This window comes from Uranotaenia lowii, chromosome 2, assembly GCF_029784155.1.
Source record: "Uranotaenia lowii strain MFRU-FL chromosome 2, ASM2978415v1, whole genome shotgun sequence".
Lineage (NCBI taxonomy): Eukaryota > Metazoa > Arthropoda > Insecta > Diptera > Culicidae > Uranotaenia > Uranotaenia lowii.
The window spans coordinates 371536549-371559673 of record NC_073692.1 but is presented as its reverse complement, the minus strand read 5'-3'; the positions used below and the strand labels follow the sequence as shown (position 1 = coordinate 371559673).

Genomic DNA, 23125 nt, shown 5'->3' with positions numbered 1-23125 from the left:
GGCGAAAGAGATGTGGACGTCGTTAGCAAGTACCTTCGCTAAAAAAGGTTTTGCCTCCCAGACGTACATTCGGCGGTCCTTGGCTATGCTGCAGATGGAAGAAGCATAAAGGACGAACACGAAATTATTGCGACACATTCAACAGGGCATAACTTTTTTACCATTGGGTAAAAATCAACCAAATTTTGCACACTTTCTCATTGATGTGTATTGTTTACATGCTGTCAAACTCGAAATCGTGTTTTTCGATTCAACGAAAATGGAGGTGAACCAACGCAAGTCGAAAAAAAATCTTTCCAAACACCTGGAATTTTCTGACCTGCCGCACCGGCGGTTGGGAAAAATATTGAACATTCACCATTCAACCGTCTCCAGAGTATTGAAGAGGTTCCAGGAGCAGTTGATGTTGAACCACGGAAAAGGAACTGCAAGAAACCCGGGACGAGAACAAAAAGACGGAGGGAAAGGTGAAGCGGATGATCAAAGCAAATCCCAACGTCTCAAGCCGTGATTTGGCTAAAAAGATCAGCATGTCGCAGAGCTACGTCCAGAATGCAAAGAAGAGAGCTGGACTACATGCATACAAGGTAGAGAACTTCCCAAATTGCGATGAGCTGCGACAATCGACGGTTAAAACTCGGGCACGGAAGCTCTACGGAAAGATGCTGACAAAATATGGCTACTGTGTGATATGGACGACGAAACGTATATAAAAGCTGATTTTAAGCAGGTTAGAGTTATTCACCGGCAAGAGCAAGTTCGATGTGAACGACAAATTTAAGAAGGCCAGGCCAGGCCATTTTGGCCAGATTTGGAATCATGCCGCTATTCTAAAGGGTCCTGGAGTGGTATGAGGCCAATTCTGTCCATTTTGTTTCAAAGGACATGAACCTGCCAAACCGTCCGGAACTGTGCCCGGTAGAGCAGTACTGGGCAATACTAAAGCGGGAACTTCGGAAGAGTAAGAAGACATTCAAATACGAGAAAAACATGTTAAGAAAATGGAAAAAGAGAAAGAAATTGGTACCGGATGACACTGTAAAGACTTTGATGGAGGACATCATGTGAAAATGCGTTCAATTTTGCACTCAAGGCTCCATCGATTATTTTTTTTTTTGGTTTTTGATGTAAATGTACATGTGTATAAAAGTACCCTGAAATTTTGGTTTGATTCTAAACATTATAAGAAAATTGGCATGTCATTTTCGGTGTCGCAATAATTTCGTGTTCGCCCTTTGAGAAGCGTGCTTGTTCAGAGGCGAGTCGAGCTGGCGAGGGGCAGGTTGCGAGATATTCATTCAACAAGGGGTTCGCACTTGTTTCTAGAGTGAAGGTGTCCAGCAATCAAGACGAAATCAAGACCTTTCCCATGGCTCGATAAGCTTCCATCTGATTCTGGATTCGGTTCGACGGATCGTTGACCTTTTCATTTGATCGGGTTTGACGATCCTTATCTACATCTACATCTGGCCCACCTCCACACAACGATGACGACAATTTCTAACGGATTGGCTCACTCGGGTAGAATCTATTCGGAGATATGATGACCAAGATGGCGGCAAGTTGCCGTTGTGAAGTTCACTTCTTTGCGTCGGTCTGGTTCAGGACCAGGGCTAGGTACTTTTACGAGGTCAACCCTGTGCAAGGTTCCTGGAGCGGATAGCTTGGGGACTCCTTTGAGTTGAGATCCATAAACATGAATAAGTCCGAGCAAAGAGCTCATTCGGAGGAGATAAAAAGCTAACTAAGCCGTTTCAAATAAAGATATTATAAAAAAAAAGAAGCTAACTACACATTGCTGAATAAAGGCTAAGTAATTCAAATTCTCCAGCAGAGTAATTACATTTGTTCCATACAAGTCGTACATCGACATCAGGTATTAGTGTTTCAGTACTCAAGCTTCATTAAGGCCTGAGATACTTCATTAAGAAGTATCGTTACACGTTCGCCTGCTCGACTGGTTAAACCCTCTGAATTTGACACAACAAAACGTATCTCGAATATCAGAAGTCTAAAGCAACTCCAAAATCTCCAAGTAGTTTGTAAGGTTTGTCCTTTTGAAATACTTCGTTCACGAGCAAACGAGATACTCGAGGTACCCTATTCAAACGGGAGTATGAGTTTATGCGCATGCCTTCTGGTATGAAATATACTCCGTCAGCATTCCAGCGCGCAATGGATAACGTGCTTAGTGCTCAATCCCGGATCGGAACGAACATCGCAACCGGACCGATTACTGTCAAACTATTAGTTGTCAGTTTGAATCTATCCGGTTTCCCTTCGAATTCTCTTGGATTTTCCCGACCATTTCTCCGCTGCCATACAATGACAGAAATCAAAATCGATCAGTTCGAATCGGTTCGGTTTCGATTCGAATTCTGTCAGTTTTACTTGGCGGGACCAGAGATGCCAACTGCCAACTGACGAAAGTTCAAAAAGTCTGGAAGATCCAGACAAAATCTGGAAGGTTGACATCACTGGCTAAACTGTCAATCGAAAACGATTCGAAACGTACGTCAAATATTTATTTTTTCTCATCGGTTCGGTCGGCAGGTACGTGCGTGCGCGGCTGAAATCTTTTTTGAAACCGCAGGAGCAGCAGTATCATGAAACTGGTTCCGTTTGTTTGGAGCTGCAGTGGAAGGAAACCATCATCGAGCGAAAATGGAACAACCATCAGCAGCAGCCTCAGCTTTAGCGCTAGTTGTGGATGAAAGTTGTCGTTGTCGTCTATGCTTTTCCGTGGAGGACCTTTCCTGTTCTCTCTTCCCTGCACAAGGTAACCCTAGCCGGGAGGTGATCGACATGATACTGGATTGCACCTCGATACGGGTAAGTCCGATTCGGTAGCGTAGCCTAACCATAGTATAGTAACGCGTGTTGTTTTTGTTTTGTTCTTGTTTCTTTCTTGACTCAATAGATAACCTTGGAGGAGGACTTCCAAATGTCGAGAACCCGGTAGAACAAGTTAGACTGGTTCGGGTGAATTGGAACCGGATCCAACAAAATTTGAGGATACATCCGAAAACCAGCTTCCCATCGAGACGCTCGAAGCATAACTCGAAGTTGTGCCACCACAATCGTCACTGCTTCAGCAGATGTTGCTCCATCAAGGGCCAAACAATCATCCCAACCCATCGTCATCTCCAATCGCCATTGGAAGGTTCCAGCACCATGAACCGTCGTAGATCGGAAGATCAGAAACCTGCTATTTTCACCAGCCACGAATCTTGTCGTCAGCAACACGATGAAAATCACAACGAAGAACATTCCGAGACACCGTTGGCCTTCCAGCTGAGGGCCATCTTGTTGCAGCACCGGGCAGTCGCTGCAGCTGCTGCTGCATGCAGTGGAATGAGTAGCAGCAGCAGTGGGACCGCAAGTGGTCCTCCTTCGAGTTTAGCTACCGTGAACAACATTAGCAATAATAGCAATGCAGCTGAAATATTGTGTATTGCAAAAAAAAAAAAAATATTAAACTATCCATAGAAATAATTTTATTGTTTTATTTTCAAAAATTTGAAATCCGAACAGAAATTGACATTTGGGCAGAAAAACAACAAAAACAACAGGGCAAAGCGTTCGGATTTTTTGTCCGATTTCGATCGGAAAACCGTCAATTTTTGACCGGAAAACCATTAGATTTTAGTAGGAAATCTAACCGATTTCCGTCTTGAAACGACCAGGTTGTTTTGACAGCTCACTCGCAAAAACTTATCGTCGTCAGGAAAGTTGTTTCCCCAGGGCACTGAATTCGTCGGAAATCGGTTGGATTTCTCGTCAGAATTCTAACCGATTCTCGGGTTGAACGGTTCGAAATCCTACCGATTTTGGGCCGATTTTTCGATCCGGGATATCCTAGACTGCAAAGATTTTTTAAATCGGACCGATAAGTTTCATAATTACAGTTAACAAAATTTTTCAGTTCAAATGGGGTCAAATTTGGTCAGTTGGTCTTGGCCGAGCTTGAACATTTTTCATCGTCTTGTTTCGGTCCGAAAACAGATCGACTTTGGTTCTATTCGGGACCAATTTTTTGATCTGGAATGATAACATTAACCCTGATTCGACCAATATTTTCCAACCCGTTAAAGTTCTTAGTTTGTCAATTTGGAATTTCTGAAGAAAATATCGTTATATCTCTCTTGTTTCTCAACAGTGTACAGAAACTTACAGTATTGGCGACCCTGTAACGTATCCATGAAAAAATAACTAGACGAAATCAAACATTTTAAGTATTCATTAGGGGTACCAGAAGAAAAATCAAACTTTAAATAGTGTCAAATTGACACTTTAGACCGTATGAGGGTTTAACAAAGTGTTATCTCTTCTACAGATAAGCTTGATCGTTCATTTAAACACAGGACCTTTAACAGACTGATAAAATTTTACTATACAAACAGCACTGTTTGAGAATCTTTGCATGCCGTTTGTTGTGAAGAATGCGCCATCAACGTTTCAGCGTGCAATGAAGGTAGTGTTGCTAATAATCCTAAAATAATACGGACATAATTTTGTTGCGAAAAAAACACCAAAAAAGGTGGCTCCAGAGAGGTGTTCTGAAATAGTAGAGTAATTGAACAAAAAACTTAACCGAAATCGATTCATCTACTTAAAAAAAAGTTCATATGTGAAAATTTAATAACTACAAAAACTAAGTTGAATTATAACCGGTGAATCAACCGAACAAAACCAAACACAACCAAACTGAACAAGAGTGCTGCTGCTATCTATGGACAGAAAAAAAAAACTTGTTTGTTTCGTGTTTCGTTACCGGGCATAATCTTCCGAGTCGCTTCCGTCCGCTTCCAGGTAGCTGTAGAGAAGATCCGATCCTCTCTTCCGGCTAACCTTAGCTATCCAGTGTTGCTGTTGTTGCGGTGGTTGCTGCAGCACCTGTTGCTGTTGCTGCTGCTGCGAATGTTGCTGTTGCTGTTGCAGGGACTGGTGTTGATGAGAGGCGGTCCCCGGCCCAACCCCTCCACCTAATCCGTTTCCCGGACCCGCTGCAGTCCCGGTGGTTGTAATGATGTGGTTGTTCTGATTGTGATTGTGATTTGCCGCTCCGGAGCTGGCAATGGCAGTGATCACCGCACCCGTGCTGTTGTTCACGAGGACGGTTCCACCATTTCCGGCCGCTCCGCTGGCCGCCAGATGTTGGTTGATCGTGTCGATCAGATTCGAAGCGTTGCTGTTGGTCAGGATGTTCCCGGTGATGGTTGTCGTCGTTCCGATCGTGGTCGTGTGGTAGACTTGATTAGCACTGCTGCTGCTAGCGTTTGGGATTCTACTTTTTTTGCGGTGTATTTTTTTTGTCGATTGCATTATTGGAAGGCATGTTCGGTTTTCAAAGAGATTGGGAACGATTTTCTTAAAATTATTAATTTGGTTAGAGGGTGGGTTGGAGACACGGTTTTTTTTTGTTGGGGGTAACACAATTCTAGTCGGCTATTCAAAAGCTTGCAATAACATCCAAAATAAATTAATTTTGAAACATCGGCAACTAAATATCGTGAATTCAAAAGAAACCTTTAATAATAAATTTCAGATAAAACAGAATTGCTACTTATTGAACACAGGACTTCTACTGATTTTCACATTTTAGACTTTCCTCTTTCCAATGCACTATTCACACTTCTAAAACGAAAACTTTCAAATTTTCAAACCAAAACTGACACATTCTTGATAGAAGTTTCACAACATGAATACAAGCAACACTGTCTTAGAATGCCGTGCATTACGCGACGAAATGTTGATGGCGCGCTTTGCACACCAAAAGGTATGCGCATAAACTCGTAGTGATCTCTGCTTGACTCCACGAGCTCTCATGCATGTGCCTGATTTGTCTGAATTTCAATATGATGTTGATTGGCTTTTTTCTGTACATATTTAAGGTAGAATAATGAAATTACTGATCACTACGAGTATGTGCGCATGCCTATTGGTGTAGAAAACTCGCCATCAACATTTCTGCGGGCTATGAACAACATTCAGAGGCAGTGTTGACTGTTGGTTATATTCATGATATGATTTTTGCGCATTAAAATTTAGGTTTCATAATTTAGGTATCATATCTAAGTCCTCTTGTCTCAGGTCCAAGTTCAAAATATAAGTTCTCTGGCCTTTGTTATCAGGTCTCCGGTCTCAAGTGTGAGCTGTAAACTGTAAGGTCTCATGTCTCAGGCTCATCTTTTAGGTCTTAGGTCTCAGATCACAGGTCTCAAGTCTGCAGTTTTAAAGCGCCTCTATAGTTTTTTACAAAACTATTTTTTTTATCTTAAACTAATGATTTGACACTCGGACTGATTTTGCTTAAGAACAATGCATTGGAAACGAGAAAGATCTTAAGTATGTAGTGGCATAATTTCAAGGAAGCAAATTTTGCAATTGAAATTTTCCTTTGGTCGCCTTATTATTCCAGAAACAAATAAAAAATCTAGTGAAATCTTCTCAAAGAATTAGAAAACATTCTAAAAATCATTCAAAAAACATTGAAACACATAAATCGAAATGTGTCATTTCGATTCAAAAGTGGAAAACCATCTAGGAAACGAAACAGCTTCTAACAGAAAAAAAACAAGCTCAGCTAACTAACAAGAAACTCTGCTCACCCGAAGGAATTGGGATTCCCGCTGGTGACAACCACCGTGGTCCCACCGCTTCCGGCCATACTGTGACCGAGCGTTTGACCACTATTCTGGGTGGTCACAAAGGTGTTCCCGGAAAGATTCCGCAACACATTCCCAGTTAAGACAGTGGTCCCACCGCCGACGGTATCGTTTGCCGTCGTTCCGGACATTATCAGCGGCACCACCGTCGTTTGTTGGGGCGCTGCCGCCGCCGATGTCGTTATGATGGTGGTTCCGACATTGCTGCTCGGTACCACCACCGACGTTGTTCCTGTTCCATTTTTCGAGGACGCCTTAGGCGTCGGTTCATGCGGGCTAAACGATTTTTTGAGGTTAGTAATTACAACCTAATTTTATGTGTTAGTCCTAATGAGAATGGACAGAGAAGGTATACTTACTGCGCATCGAGTTGATGCATGTTGAGCTGGGCCTGGTCCTCGGCGAAGAAGTTGCACTTGTTGCAGGCCTTCTTGTTGTGCACCTTGAAGACGTGGGTGGCCAGGCGTTCCGAGCGAGCGGCCTTGTAGTCGCACAGCATGCACACGAACGGTTTGGTGTGGGTGTTCAGGTGCCGTTTGAGACCCCAGTTATCGGCGCCTGGAAGTGGATGAGAGAAAAAAAAAGAAAATTATGAAAATTTCCAATCTCGAAACGACGAATCGAAGATTAAAAATAAGATTAAATCAACTTGTTTGCTATCTTGTCGACTTCTTAAACAACGCTCCCGGCCGCAAGTCGAAATCGCATGATAACATTACGCTCAAGATTGGAAATGAAGTTCAGACGGACCAGCACAAGTATCAAACAGCATCAACGATTACTTCTGCAACATTGACCAGTTACTGACTTCTAACATTGCAAGAAATCGAGACATTTAACAGTACAATTCACTTAGTACACATCCATTGCCTTCTTTGTTTCTGAGGCCGGCATCCGTCTCAGAGGTACTGTTAGGAATCAGCAATCTCAATTCCAACAAATCTCCTGGTGCTGAGAATATTACAGTGGTCACACTAAAAACACATCACGTGGCGCTCTCCAATATCTTGACAGATATCTTCAATGAAATAATCGGAACCGGAGATTATCCCGACGTATTGAAACTAGCCCGAGTAACTGCTACTACTTTTAAATCTGGAGACAATTCAGACGTTTCAAACTACCGTTCAATCTCAACACTCTCTGTCTTGAACAAAATTCTGGAAAAACTTCGTGTCAATAGAATAAGTGAGTACCTATCGAAGTGCCACCTTATAAGTCCACGTTAATATGGATTCAACTACTGAACTCCTGGAAGATATATATGACGACCAGGACAATCGAGCCCTGTTTTGGGATCTGAAGAATGCATTCGTCACAATAAACCATGTCTTGCTGTTGCAAAAATTAGACTGGTATGATATACGAGGCCAGCTCCATCGATTAATTGAAAGCTATGTAACAGCTCAACAGCAATTCGTGTCTCTGAAAGGATGCTCAAGTAGCAAAATTGTTGAAGGAAGAGCTTGGGCAGTGGAAAGGAGAGACTTGTTCTGTGCAGTCCAGTGTGCCTCACCTGGATTCGAATTGAACGTGCTATTCATGTTGACCGCATACGCAATGTCTGGCCTCGTACACTGCGCAACAAACTGAAGACCACCAATGAGCTCTCGAAACGGAACCTGCTGCATTACTTGCATCTTCTTTTCGGTATCCGGGCACATTGATTTTGACAAACGTTGATTTCGATCCAGTGGAGTCGAAACCGTGTTACAGTGGACCATTTTGAACCGCTCCAATAATTCGTCGATGTACCTTTCTTGGTCCAGCATAATTGCGTCGTCACGTCGAGTAATCCTTATGCCAAGGACCTGCTTGACCTCTCCCAGGTCTTTCATCCGGAGCATGGACATCAGCTGCTTCTTCACTTCTACAAGTCTGGCTTCGTCGCTCGAGAAGATGAGAAAATCATCAACATAAATCACTATGACTAGAATCTGCTTTCCGTCGACTTTGTAGTATACACACGGATCGTAACTGAAACGTTTCAAGCCAAGTTTCTTCAACTCCGTGTCCAGCTTCAAGTTCCACACTCGGTTGGCCTGCTTCAAACCGTACAGCGCTTTTCGGAGACGACAAACTTTCTGGGGATTATTCTGGTACAAGAATCCCCCGGGCTGCTACATGAATATTTCCTCCTCGAAAAGCTCCCCCTGGAGGAATGCTGTCACCGCATTCATCTGGTGAACATGCATCCCAAACTGCGCCGCCACTGCCAGCATATACCAAATGCTGGCGTACCTCACCACCGGAGAATACGTCTGGTCATAGTACACGCCATGGACTAGGGAGAATCCTTTTATAACGAGCCTAAGGAGACTGCGACGAATGACTTGCGGCTCGCATCATCGACGAAAGTAAAAAAAATATCCACACAAATTGCTGTATATGAGATCCAACAACTCCGTCGCCCTTGTTTTGGTATGCCGGAACGCTTGACGATGATGTTTTCCCTGGAGACACGTTGTTCAGCAACCAATATCGTCCTCAGCAAAATCCACTCCAGTCACAGCACACTGCGAATGTGTATGTTGAGGAGGAGTGTTGAGATTTGTCTCATCGTAGCAATCGATGGGATAAATAACAACATACACATCAATAAAAAACAAACAAATTATTGTAACTATGGTTCCCTATGAATATCTGGGGAACAGGCTGGTATAAATAGAACGTAAAATTAGAAATAAAAGTATTCCAGTTTCTACCACCAAGAACAGAACAAGTCTCTCCTTTCCACTGCCCAAGTTCTTCCCTCAACAGGTTATGGGCCCAGCACTAGTGGAAAGAAGGAGAAGCGGAATCAAGAGTGCACAGTCATCCAGCCACACACTATTAATTTTTTGGTGTAATTTTACGTCAAAAAGGATGCACAAAATTGAAGCATCACTTTTGACATAAAATTACAGAAAAAAAGACAGAAACGCTTGAAGCCATAAATTCTCGGACATCAATTGAATGGCATATTCGACATAATATTACATACTTGATGATGTAAATTTATGTTTAATTGGACGCACAAAAGTAAAGCATCGTTTTTGACATAAATTTAGAGCGTAACCGAAAAAAAAACAATTCATTGTGCAAAATTTCACAGTTTGCAAAAATATTTGTTATTAAATGTTATTTTAGTTTCAAACTATTGCAATAACAGAAAGCATCTAAGCGATTAATAGGTTGGAAACTAAAATAACGTTTATTAAAAATATTTTTGCGAACTGTGAAATTTTACACAATGAAATCTTTTTTTCCGGTGACGATTGAAATTTATATCAAAGAGAAGATACTTCACATCTGTGCATTTCATTTAACAATTATTTAAACTTTTGATTTGTGCGTCGAAATACGTTAACGCTAAATTAATGTAAATGAACAAAATCAAAACATTTTTCTAGAAAAAGGTAGAAAAGTAATTCTACATATCAATACTTTCAATGTTCAGCCTTTTAGTAGATACAATTCTGGGTTTGTCATTTGTTAGGTGTTGGTTACGAATTATTGAACAGATATACATATCTACTTAGAACATGTTTCAGAAAAGTCAATAAATGATAAAAATTGTTTCACTTTTTTTATTAATTGTTTCGACAACATTTTATTTTAGTTTTGATTTATATCAATAATGATAAATTAAAAAAAAATTGCAAATAAACCATTTAAAAATAATTTGAGGTAGAATTTAGCAACAATTGATCTATGTAGCTTTTTATATATTGTATTCCGAAAGTTTTTAATTGATATAAATTGTTATCCTTGAAACTGAGTAATTAAGGTGCAAGGAGTCGATTTAATAGCTTCCTAGATAAAGTGTAACAGCAGGAACATAGTTTTCCATAAACCAGCGCAGAGCGAATCTCAGCAGCAGCATACATATCGATGTTCCAATCCTTTTCACCCATCTGTAATGAAATGTCAAAGAAACAAAAATTCAATAGTAAATATTATCGAAACCATAATCAATAAAGTAATGTGTCTTGGAAATGATTTTTGGTGCAGGTGTGTCAATTTAAAATGAAAATCACCTTCATTTATGTAAATTCGTTCACTGTAGCCGCCGAAATCCGACAGTCGACGAGAATCTTGACTGGGACCAAGTGAAGACGCTGGCTCCGGATCGTCAGTAGTGGAGATCTTTTACCACGGCCCTATGCGCCGGAGAATCAACGCGGGACAGTTAAAATTAAAATATTTTTTTTTAGTAATAGCAGCATGCTTTATACTATATTGCGGTGATCATAATACCGCCTTCAGTTATGCAAAAACTACTGAAGGCGAATGAATCATGATAGAGACCATAAGAATCAGAGGGACGTAAGTGCCAAAATCGAGTTTAGTATACCGTTTCTTCATATCGCAATCTATATCTGGTGCAAAACTCAGATTTTTTTATATTTTTAAAAACAAAATATCGATTGAATTGAAACTGCCCGAATTCTAAAAATATATATAAAAAAAATGTGTACCTTGCCAACTTTAAAGAGCATTTTCTCGAAGCTATCATTTGGGCACTTACATCCTTCTCATTCTGATAGCGCCTCGATCGCGATTGCATGTTGCGCACACGGTAACGCCTCAATACACTGTACTCTATTTTTATACGATTCATATGAAAGTTTAATAACACATTCAAAAAGATCGTTCATCGGTTGTAAAATGATCAACTTGGATTTTAAACTGGTCATTTAAAACCAAGTTGACGATTCTGAAGTAATGTTTATAAAATCAGGAAATTTAGTTTTTTTTTAAAATATTTTCTACAGGTTTTCCGAATCTTCCAAAGATCTAGCGACCATTCCCTTTCATGGTTTTGTCAAGAATCGATTGACCTTCCAGGAGTGGTTTGGAAAAAACGGAAAAACCGGAAAGCCTGTTTTTGACTCGTTTAAAAACCACATTATTTCTAGAAATTCGATAAAATCGTTCTAAATAATCCCGCGTTAAAAAATCGTTTAAACAGAGAATCCAGTGTATATGCCTCTACAAGAATCGAACACAAAACACCACAAAATATGTTTTTACTGAAATTAACCAGGCGTTGGTAGTATCTCGCTTAGCGCTATTGAACTCATATGCTAAGCAGACAGGTAATGTGGATGGGGGAAACATAATTTCTAGAGAATGAAAAACTTACTCGTTTATGAATCGTTGGATGAAACTGGCATGATCGGCGCAAGAAACGTATCCTTCTTCTAATGTGTACGGTGCCTAACTAGACTGTAGTTGACTGGCAATATAACCGACATTCTTGTGATTCTAGTGGGAGTAATACATTTTGTCATACTCGTTCTAGAGTCCCTTATAGCAAAGAGGTTTGCTTTGCCCTCGCATTCCACAGTCTACTAACACCCAATCTTTCGCTTCGATGTAGATTGATGGGTTTTGGGAAAAAATATTGAATGATGGGAGGGATAGCAAAATAAACTTTTCCAGGCGTATTTGGTTGACTAGAAAGCAGTGATTGAAATCCTCAACCATTTTCTCATCAGAGGCATTCAAAATACACACTTTGAGGCCTCGTATAGTAATACAGGAGACGATACATATACATTCATTCAAACCTCCCCCCATGAGGAGGATCTGCTCCGAGAGACACTATCCGTTCGCTGCTCAGAACGAACTCTCTCAACGTTCGGTCGCTACATGATGCATGAAGTAAACGAGGCACACATACTCATTTACGTTATTGAATTTGATGGACTCAAGCCGATAGCTGACGTTGAGGAGAACCGAACTTATTGCATAGCATAGGCCCGCAACGTATGGAGCAAGGAGAGGGGAGGAAAAGAAACGAAAAAACTAGCTGCCTGCGTGCGGTTGCTGTGCAATAATAGCAATAGCAGAAAAACTTCGGGTATTCGATCCAGGCACAAACGAGGAGACTCGGGTTTGCTCTGCCTTTTGAATTCGGCTCCCTCAAGAATGTAACAGGAGATGAGTGAGAGCCATTCGTTTGGTTTTTTGGATTCGCTGCCTCGAATGTATATTGCTTCTTGAAGGTGGGCCATGTGAGAGCGTATGCATCATCGGTTTTGTCGTTTTCGCTGCCTCAAAGCAACCTTTGCTTCCGAGTAAAGCGTTGAGCGAGAGATGGTTGATCAATTCATGCTCAGCAGAATTCAATCACTGCTAGAAAGTAAAAAAATAACAGTACATTTCAGTTGAAACAATTAAAATTAACTCACCAGCACTCAGTAACATCATAATTCCAGCAAGTGTTAGGATATCGGAGTTTTGTACACCAAACATTCGACCAGTAGTACGACACATGAGAGATTCCATCAGGAGCCCTCGGTGATCCTCCCGGTACCTTTTCCATCGTAAGATTGTTTGTAAATGTTCGAAGAAGTTCTTGTGGTGCTGTCCTGTTTCTGATATTGTTTCCGACAGTAACCAGTAAACCTACAACACAGAACTGAAGATGTTGGTACATCAATATCATCCGGAGAGCCGTGATTCGGATGAGGAAGAAGCAATCCGAAAAGGATTGACACTGCAGTGCACTTATTCATCTACATATCTTTGCGTGAAAAACAACAAATCAACCCAGTTTACATACAACACACTGCACAACCACTTAATTAGCTCTATAGACACTATACAATTTCATTTGAAAAGCAGGAAAATGTGATCATGAAAGTTTGTTTATGTTTATCTTCTTTGTTTATTTCGAATGTTCGCCTGCACGCTCTTTTTTTTAAACTCAAAATTAAGTATTTTTGGTTCAAAACCGCACTTCAGTGGCTTCCCTCAACTTTGAGTTTGTCTGGGCAATAGCAAAACTAAGTTCTGATATGCATACTCAATACTAAGTTCGGCAGCCGAACTCGAATTTATCCTTTTTTTTCGAGGGTAGCTTACTTTCAGGGAATTAAAGGATGATTAAAATTTGTTGTACCCGGATGTTGCTGTTCCGGTACATTGCATTGCAATTGCAGAGCGGTGGAAAGTTTTGACACTCCCGGTCAAAGAAAACTTCCGGATGTTACTTCCTACGGAAAGTAAACAACATCCGGAAGTTTCCGGACATTCCTAGCCGCTCACCATATGATGATAATGACGGACAGAATTTTACGCTGACACGGTGAACATGCATTCCTTCATAGCCTTCCGGTAATTGCTCCGGAACGACAAAATTTTGCGACGTGTTCGTTGGTTGCTGTTCCGGTTCGAACTGAACTCGCTAAGTGTTTTCAGTCCAACAAAGAGAGTTCAATTTTTAGTTCATAAGGTCGAACTCAGCTTTGCTCCCTCGCCGAAGGAAAAAAAAACGGATCAATTTTGAGTTCGCAGTTCGAACTCCATTTTGAACCATCGCAAGGAGGAAAAAGGGTACTTAACTTTAAGTTCATAGAATCGAACTATGTTTTGAACCTCGGTCGTACTTAATTTTGAGTTAAAATAAAAGAGCGTGTGCGATGAACGGACACGGTCACAAGTTTAAACCCAATATGATGTAAAATTAGACTGTTTCTAGATTATGTCATCATAAAAACAGGTCTTTTAAGCTTTATGGCTCAATTGATGTTAAAAATTTTTAGGTTTTACTAGTGTGCGTGAATTTTCAATGCGATTTGGTATAAAATTAGAGCGTTTCTAGATTGGATCAAAACAATTTTAGGTGTTTAAGCGTTTCTGTCTCGTGTAAATTTGATAATTTTTTGGTGTGCAGGAAACCGATGGAAGGACAATTTAACGTGCCGAAGCTGAGGAAAGTCAACGAACTGGGAACCGTGGAAGGTTGTAGGGCCAGGAACCATTTGGAAAGTCGTCAGACTGGGAAGCCAGGTGGAGGTCGACAAGCCAGGAAAAACGGTGGTCGTCGGACAGGTGCCAAGAGAGGTCGTTGGGTCGAATCCATTGCGAGCTGACCGGAATCCATACGAAGGTCGGCGAGCCGAGAGCCAGAGGAAGGTCATCGTGCCATTGGTGAGGTGTCGTGCCAATAGAAGAGCGCCGAGCCGGAATCAAACAAGGTCGTCGGACCGGAGCCACTAGGAGGTCGTCGGATCGGTGCCATGGAAGGTCGTATTTAGGACTGGGACCAAGAACACGGTCGTCGGGCCAGAGCCGCTGACAGGTCGTCGAATCGGAAGCCATGAAGGTAGGCGGGCCGGTATCATGGAACGTCGTCAAGTCATGAACCAGGTGGTGGTCGTCGAACCAGGAGTCACTGGTGGACTTGCGAGCGGGGTACCACGGAAGGTCGCCAAGTCGGAATAGGCAAATCGGTACCACTATTTTGCGACAACCGAAGTGCCATTTGTCTAGCTGAGAAGGAAATTGGATACTCGCCCCGCAGCGAACACATCGATCTACGACATCATTTCATAAGGGAGTAACTTGAGAAAAAAAAAAAAACGATTCAAATATTCCACGTTGCGTCCAATCTCCAGAAAGCAGATGTCCTAACGAAAGGCATTCGAGCTCGTAAATTCTTCGAAGCATTCAGAGCCCTAGGTTTAGAAAATTCAGATTATGAGGGGGATGTTGAATAGGTAACCTGTGAATTTATATAATTGTCAGTGGGTTATGCTTTAAGTTCGAAATAAATGTCCACTTCACTCTGACTACTCTCATAAACCACACGCGTTTTGCTAATAAAAATGTTCATTACAACGGGAGTACCACAAGGAAGTAACCTAGACACGCTGATGTTTCTAGTTTTTATCAACGATCTTCCACAACTGAACCTGTCACAACCGTCCGGAGTGAAGCACCTTTCACTAATAGCCACCTTGCCACTTGCCGTCACTTAGAATTTGAATCACGAAATGTGATCAAAGTAACCACAGGTCTTTTCGAACGAAAAATCAGAAGCAGAGCAAGTGTGCTAGTGAATTGTGTGCCGAAGGTAAAGTTTTAAATCGTTTAAAAGAATATTGTTAGTAAATCCTAATTTCTCCTAATTTAGTGAGTAAGTTTAGCTAGAAGCAGTTGTGAGTGGTAGGAACAATCGTTTAACCATAATTATTATATGACCTACCAAACGGTAAATGATTCAATAGCATAGATAAATTGTTAACTAACCTTCCCAGCTCACGTGCTGCACGAAAGCATACACAACACGTGCTACCATAGTTGCGAGCACAGATCAAGCAGAAGGAAACTAAACGTAAGTCATTTATTCCACTAAACTATAAAAACCCTTCGAACTTAATCATGAACAATGTGGCAATTAATGTAGGAATTTTCTTTGTAATTATCATTAAAGGAATTTATTAACGCCACCGAATAAAACAAGATATTGTCAAATAAAGGTCGTTTTAACAAATCGGAAAATTCTATTCCTCTGTCTGTCGCTCACGCAACAGAACCTAAATGGCAAAGTTCGGCTCTTTGCCAATGACACCATAATTTCTTATAGTCACTCCAACCCCCTTCAGATAGTGGAATGGATTGGTAACGACCAACCTGCTTTCGCTGAACCTATAAAAAACTTCGTATATGTTGTTCAACTCCGGTCATTGCTCCATACCACAGCTGCCATTAATCCGTATAGGCAAAACGATAATTCAACGAGTGCGCCATTTCAAATATCTTGGATTACTTCTGGACGATACCCTAACCTGGTCAGTCCATATAGAGCAGGCGTCGGAGTAGTAAAGTTCGTCTAGACAGAAGCCACTGAAGAGTCTGTTGGGTTGCATCGGTAGCTTGATAGAGCCGCAGAAAAGGTGTGGAATTACAGAAAAGCATCGAGTTCAATATTGAAATCAAATCGGCTCAAAACTTTTGAAGATCATTCAGCTAGAGCCTGTACTATACAGATCAAGTAAACTCAAGCGTTGTCAGGTGTAGGCGAAAGTAACTCGCATCCTGAACACTTGTTGCGTTGCAACTTATTTTATATATCTTTTGAATTCTATTTTACTATCAATCTCAAGGTAAAAATCTCTAGGTAGCAAATGATGAAATGGCCCTGTTGATACGGATTGAACTTCACGATCCGACATCAAGAGGGCTACCAAAAGTAAGGATGGCTAAATAGTTGACGTAACGACTATTTAAACCGTTGAGAAAAAATGCTTGAGTTTTGCGCGCGTTCTACATGCATTTTCTTTCAACCTTATAGGGGGAGGCAATCGGGAAGCCTTCTTGCTAGCTGGTGACCCGGGGGTCGCTTTCTTAGACTCCAGACGCTGATCGAAAAAGTCGCTCGTTGAAGCTTAAGTCGAAAAATCGTATTTTGAACATTCTTAGTCGCTGAAGTGAAAGTGGTGTAGCCGTATCGGAAAACCCCAAGTCGCTGAGGCTGGAAATCTCCGACGCTCGGTCTAAACGGGAGGTCGGTTAGTAGAAGTGGTAGGCCCTGGTTGTCGAACCTGATCCTTGGAGGCTAATTGGAGGTCTGCGCTGAGACTCTGAGTGGAAGGAATCGGCGCGTCGTCGGTAAGTTTATTTTTGCATTTCATTTGCCATTCTTTTGATATTGCCTTTGAGATTGCCAAACTTTCAACACGAGATTCGCGCAAATTTAAATCGGCCCCCTGGGGTAAGAGTCCGGGCCAACTAAATTGATGACCGTTGGCACATCTATACATAGTGGATGTAACTCAAGTGCCGACGGTAAAGTTTGCGCCTTTTAAATCTCGCAATTTAATTCCCGATACGTGGCACATTTATTCAGCCTCCGAGGAAAGCCTCCGTCGACGTCTACTCCAAATCGCTCTTCAAAGAGATCGAAGCCACCAGGAAGACAACCCAGTCTGGGAGTTTGTTCACAACGAATGCTCCGATAACGACGCAAAAATCTCACGGTAGGAGACGCACAAGGAGAAGGTAGAATTATCCACGAGCGGGTGCGTCGCTGAGTTATTCAAGAGGCTCTCTATCCGGTGTCTCCAACTGGTGAAGTACGATGACTTATCCTGCTACTATTACTTCTACTCTATTCTACCCCAGATTAAGAGGAAGAAATCGGGCACAAATTCGATTGTGGCCGAAAAGTTCATAGCGAAAGTCAGGCGAGAAAAAATGTTCAAAAAGGGTTAAGTGATAGAGAGACTTTTGCTTTCAAGGTTACTCGAAAACTACGCATTGAGAACTGATTGATGTGATACGTTAGACCTGAAGGCACGAATGTGACATTTGACTAGGACAAAGAGGCATCGTCAGGGGTCTTGAACAAAACATCTATCTAAAGAGGTAGCAGATCATTTCAATTTATTTCCAGCTGGATGCCTAATTTTCGGCCGAAGGTTTTTGCTCACAATTTTTCGTTTTGTTGCACTCACAAATTTTGCTACAACCTTCGGCGTGACAACCCTTGAAGGTGCGACAAAAATGAAGCGCAGGTTTCTCTTGACAGTGGCAACAGAAAATTCGATCCCCGGCAGCGAGCCGCATCAGGGCCTCACTCGAAGTTCCCAACATATCTGGCGTTCGGCCCAACAGAACGTTTCGCAACAGGCAGCTATCCGCTTCTTCCGGGTCTGGTTCCGAAACACCCGAATAGGTTACCCGTTTCACATCCGATTCCGATTGGGCATAAGGGGTTTGTGAGCTTTTCAAGCAACTGGTTAGAACTGTTTCGACACTTGGAAGCCGAGCCAAGCGACTGGCACAGGAGCAGGAGGTGGAACCGGTGTTATCTGTTCCGAAATCCGACAGGGTGTAGTTTTCTTCCGGCAGACCAGAGAAGGTTGAGGTCCGTGAATCTTCGCCCCTCAGTAAAATGGCACCGCCACAGTTCTCACAAATGCCATCCACGATTCCGGCTACAACGTGGTTTGCCGACTGAGAAGGTTTACCCGGAATAGGTGGATTAGGGCTGGGTTCGACGACATCAGCCGTCGGAGGGCTTCTAGCAATGCTGATCGAGTTCAGTCGCAGCTTCCGTTTGAGTTGCGCAATAAGCCGCAGGAGCCGGTCCCGGTCCGGGAAATCGCTCTGCTCGTAGTATCTGGCACAGATCCGGTTGATGTTGGCATCGGTGAAATCCTGCGAAGCGATCAGTTCCTGCGTCAGCTGAAACAGCCATTCCGAAAGTTTGCGCTCTTCGTCCATTGGAAAGTTTTTTCTTGATTTTTTTAACAGACTTCAAAATTTGGAAACGGCTCCGACTGCCAAAGGCTACTGCGTTTTCCTATTCGATTAAAGTTTTCTGGGTTGTTTGAGTTGAACCAGTTGATAAAAAATTCAACTATCGAAGAAGGCGTTTAAAACATGTTCGATTATATGTTTTGAAAATTGGTTAGATTTTTTTAATTCGTCTGCCTGAAAATTACGAAATGTGATATCAGATGAATACCAACAAGGAGGAACGGCAGCTGTCTCAACGTCTGTACCATCTGGCCCAAAGGATCAAATCTTCGGGGGATTTTTCGGATCGGAAAATCAATCGGGTGTGTTTGAGTTTTTTAGAGGAATCCAACTACCCGGACCAACAGCATCTGGTTGGCCAAGTACTAGAATTGAAATATAAGCTGCAACTAGAACATTACTGTGAAATAGCCAGGCGTGCGGACCAAAGAATTCGAGGATCAAAGATGATGGAACAGTCGGCTGCTGCTGCTTCTGCTCCGAGTAGCTTATCTCAGCACCAGAAAAGTAAATCGGTTGATCAGGATTCCAACATTTTGGGCACCGAGAAGCAACTTGAACGTGCAGTTCTGTCCAGACAAAGTTCCAGTGAAACTTTGCTGCGCTTTGCAGCTGCAAACCGGGTGAGTCCTTGTCATTCTTTGAAGGCAGACAGGAGTTGTTCAACGTCTTCAAGCCATCGGAAGCCAGTAAAAGCGCAAAATTTCCTATCTGCAATACAACAGCTAGTTGGAATACAGCAAACTTGTGCGCAATCTTCGGAATCAAAACCGGAACAAATCGAATCTCAGAAAACTGAACAAATACAAGATCCTACCGCTGAAAGTGAAAAACCATTGTCAACAGGATGCTGGGCTCTATTTAGAAAACGGGAACATAAATTGTAGTTCACCGAACGAAATCTTTGTTTTTTTTTAATCTGGCTGAAATCTGAATCCAGATTCTGAAATCTAGGATATAAATCTGAATTTGAAATCTGTAACTGTGTCAGAAATCAAAATTTGAAATCCGAAAACTAAAATCAGAATCTGAAAAGCTAAATCAAAATTCCGAAAATATGAGTCTGAAATTAAAACCTTTATATGAAATTCGAAATGGATTCTTTTAACATCTTTTTGCATATTCTATTTATCGAGGGGTTTTTATCCTCCCAATGTGGGTAATATGAATTTGAAACTTGAATCTTACATAAGAAATTTAAAATCTGTATCGGAAATAGGAATCCAAATCTGCGGAATCAGATTTAAATTTTAATCTTTGAAGACTTTTATCCTGCAGTACCGTAGCTTTAACGAGCCTATAGTGAACAAAGAGACGAAATGTCACGGAATTTTTATTTTTCTGTTAGTTAGAAATCGTATACCGGGATTGCAGGCGTGCCCATCATGTAACATGGGCCAGGAAGAAACATTCGTTACTACAGGGTGACAAAAAAGTCCTGTCACACTTTTTTTTGGGGTCGCCTGTAGCCTATACGTTGCATCTCTCTGGTGCCATCTATATGTCAAATGAAAGGGCTAACTTTGCTGCTCATAGTGGCAGAGTTTCGTTTCTGTGCAGTTTATGTACATTAAGTTGTGAGTTGCAGAGTTGAGAGCAGCTGTTATCGCTGAATATGTGAGAGGGTACAAACCCGGACACATATTCAACATATTCAAACACCTAAAACCGCTTGTAATCAACCGGAAAGTCCATAAATCGATACCTAGAGACCAGAGGCACCGAGGAGACACGATCTGGAAACACGATCTGGACGATCAAGGTCTGTGAGAACTCCAAGGTTGAAAAAAATTATACGAGACCGGACGTGCGCGCCGCTTGCGACGACTTTTCGAGACGTCTGAAGCTGGTTCGATCAGAGAAAGGTGGTGTAATTCCGAGATATCGTCTGTGAAGTATCTTGATGAGTTACTGAATAAAGCTATGAAAGTCGGATTCGTATATTCTTCTTATTCTTTGAAATATTGAAATTTTTCTGTGTGACCGGACTTTTTTGTCACCCTGTAGACAACCAGGAGTAGATGACGTAAGCTCCGTGAGCGATATTACAGATCCTTTATACAGTTTTGGGATCTGTCTAATCTTCCTGTTTAAAATAAAGAAAGAAAGAAAGCCATATTCAACTTACCGGACCAGGGACAGTAACAGCAGGAGAACCGTTTCTCCCCCTTGGCGTTGCTGCTACCTCCTCCTCCGCCGCCCTTCTTGGAGAATGGTTTTTCATCCACCGGGGCGGCAACAACAACGGTAGCGGCAGAGCTTTCCACCATTGCCCGATTCGGTAAACTGGGCGTGACGGTGATCACGTTGTTAGGGACCCCCTTCTCCTGTTTGATCGTAACCGTTGTTGGAGTTCCACCGGAAGCCGAGGCCAACACGATCTGTGTCGGTTGCTGCTGTTGGTGCTGTTGATGTTGCTGTTGGTGGTGCCCGATGATGGTCGTTCCGTTTAGGGTGCTCATGTCATGGCTATTGATGGTGCTCGCAGTGACATGCTCTAGCACCTGCGCTGTGGTCACATGGTGACTCGGGATCGTTATCTGGGTGGGGAAACTAGCCGTCGGAATGTTTATCGTGCTGACCTGAATCGTTTGCGGTTGCGGAACGGACGTGATGGGTTGAGGAGGTGCCGGGACGACTACCGGAGCACTCGTCGTATTAGTAACGATATTAGTAGTGTTACTACTTCCGCTGCTGCTGCTACTACCACTGTTGTAGTAATTCTTGGTGCTAACGGTTTTACGAGTTTTCGCTATCTCGTATTCCATGTCCCGGTGCATGCGCAGGAAGTGCTTCTTCACGTGATCCGCCCGGTTGAACTGCTTCAGACAGGCGTAGCAGTGGAATGGTTTCTCCTCCTTGTGGATGTTTTCATGGCGGGTGAAAAGATCCCGCCGATCCGTTGTGTACGGACAGGAGCTGCAGCTGTACCGTTTTCCGGTTGCAGCTCCGATGGCAGCCGCGTTGAAGTTTCCCTTCTTATCGGCACTACCACCAGTTTGGGGGATGTTAAGAGTACTGCCAGCACTATTGTTGGTGGGTGAGTTGTCCTGGGGCTCGACTTTGGGTTTCTTGAAACCCTTCTGATTGCCCGAAGTTGAGGTGGTCGACGAGGAATGTTTTCCGATGCTCCAGGTTTGCTCCATCTGGGCTGTTGGTTGTTGTTCCTGGGTTTGAACTTGCTGCTGTTGCTGTTGGTTCTGTTGCCATCGATCATCTGTAGTGGCAATGGTAATGTCTGTGGATGAAATCAAATTGTTAGGTACTGCATCATCTTTTGGACAGTAGACGATTCTTTCTGAGTCTAAAAAAGATCAGGCTTTGCTGTACACACAAAATTTTCGAGGCCGGAATTTAGCAAAATTTTGCTCAAATTTGACCAGCTAGAAATTAAGCAATCAATTTAGCAATATTTTTTCACTAAAATTTTAGCAAACGAGAGAAAAAGTTAGCCGCCGCAATATTTACTCAAATTTTTAGCAAAATTCGAAGGAAAAGACTGCCTAGAATTTTTGTTAAAATTTTTCTTTTCGAAACGCAGGGAGGTTATCAGATTTCAAATAAAAAAACACAGATTCTTTCACAATTATTTATTTTTTTAAACTTTTTCTGGATTTCCACTTTTTTTCACAACACAACACGAGCTTTACCAATTATTTCTTCCGGCGTCTGTACCGGGTTGTTCTGGGTATGTTGACCGCTGGTTTCCGGATGCTTTCATCGTCGACCAACATGAATCAGGTTCCTTTTTCCTCTTGGATGAATCCCGGGCTTTGGTGTTGTATTCGCTGGGAGCACCAACCTGGTGAAAATAGAAAATTTTATTCATAAAAACTCGATAAGTTTGTTTGCGTCTAGATCATAGTCTTTACCTGTTTGCTTCTAGTAAAGATCCGCTTTCATTGCTGGCTCCTTTTCCGGTGATGTTTGTTCACGCCAGTAGCAGCAGTCTCCTGGTGAAAAAACAAAGAATTTATACATTAGAAGCCAGATTTTTTCATAGTCAAATGGGTTCTTACCTTTGCTCTCCCGATATTGGTTTGGCTTCCTTTCCATCGTCCACTTAGACATCATCAAGTCCACAAGTACCGCCAAAATCGAATTTTCTATCGCACTGATTTGCACGCGCCGACTTGTTTATTTTTTCTCGTAGCCGGCGGCTGCTGTCTGAACGAAGCGGCTAAGTAGCCTTCATTTTTACTTAAACCAAGCAAATTTAGCTTTTTGCTAACTCAAAAGTAAAAAAATATTTTTGCTAACGGAAAGTAACCGCAACTTTTTGCTAAGTGGAGCCCCGAAAATTTTGTGTGTAGCCAAAAAAAATTAGTTTTGTGTCAAACAACTTCTTCAATTTGTCACTTGAACTTAATTCGCTACAGTACGGAAACAATATAACTTACAAAAAGACTCAGAACTAG

General features: G+C 42.1%; 2 protein-coding genes and 1 long non-coding RNA gene across 8 annotated transcripts in view; all 3 read right to left on the bottom strand.

Annotated features, from left to right (window-relative positions):
• Positions 1-23125, bottom strand: part of LOC129749988 (protein charlatan) — a 97881-nt gene that overhangs the window by 5597 nt on the left and 69159 nt on the right. For 3 of the 6 annotated variants that reach the window (XM_055745164.1, XM_055745167.1, XM_055745165.1), the window contains exons 3-6: positions 20836-21945; positions 7028-7226; positions 6612-6944; positions 4775-5290 (exon numbers count right to left, since the gene is read on the bottom strand). In XM_055745164.1, coding sequence (XP_055601139.1) covers positions 4775-5290; positions 6612-6944; positions 7028-7226; positions 20836-21945 — 2158 coding nt within the window. The remainder of the gene's footprint in view (positions 1-4774; positions 5291-6611; positions 6945-7027; positions 7227-20835; positions 21946-23125) is intronic. The other 3 variants (XM_055745166.1, XM_055745168.1, XM_055745169.1) reach the window with 3 other exon arrangements.
• Positions 10462-13278, bottom strand: LOC129750006 (uncharacterized). The gene is made up of 4 exons (XR_008738248.1): positions 12848-13278; positions 11797-12109; positions 10688-10810; positions 10462-10564 (listed from the first exon to the last, which is right to left on the bottom strand). It is a non-coding gene; the product is annotated as an uncharacterized LOC129750006 (long non-coding RNA).
• On the bottom strand, positions 17804-18774 carry LOC129749998 (uncharacterized). The gene has a single exon (XM_055745180.1). The coding sequence runs from the start codon at positions 18669-18671 to the stop codon at positions 17847-17849; it is 825 nt and encodes a 274-aa protein (XP_055601155.1). The 5' UTR covers positions 18672-18774; the 3' UTR covers positions 17804-17846.

What these genes read in the sequence shown, in the direction of transcription:
- LOC129749998 (XM_055745180.1), bottom strand. Translation starts at nt 18,671, where the DNA reads ATGGACGAAGAGCGCAAACTTTCGGAATGGCTGTTTCAGCTGACGCAG.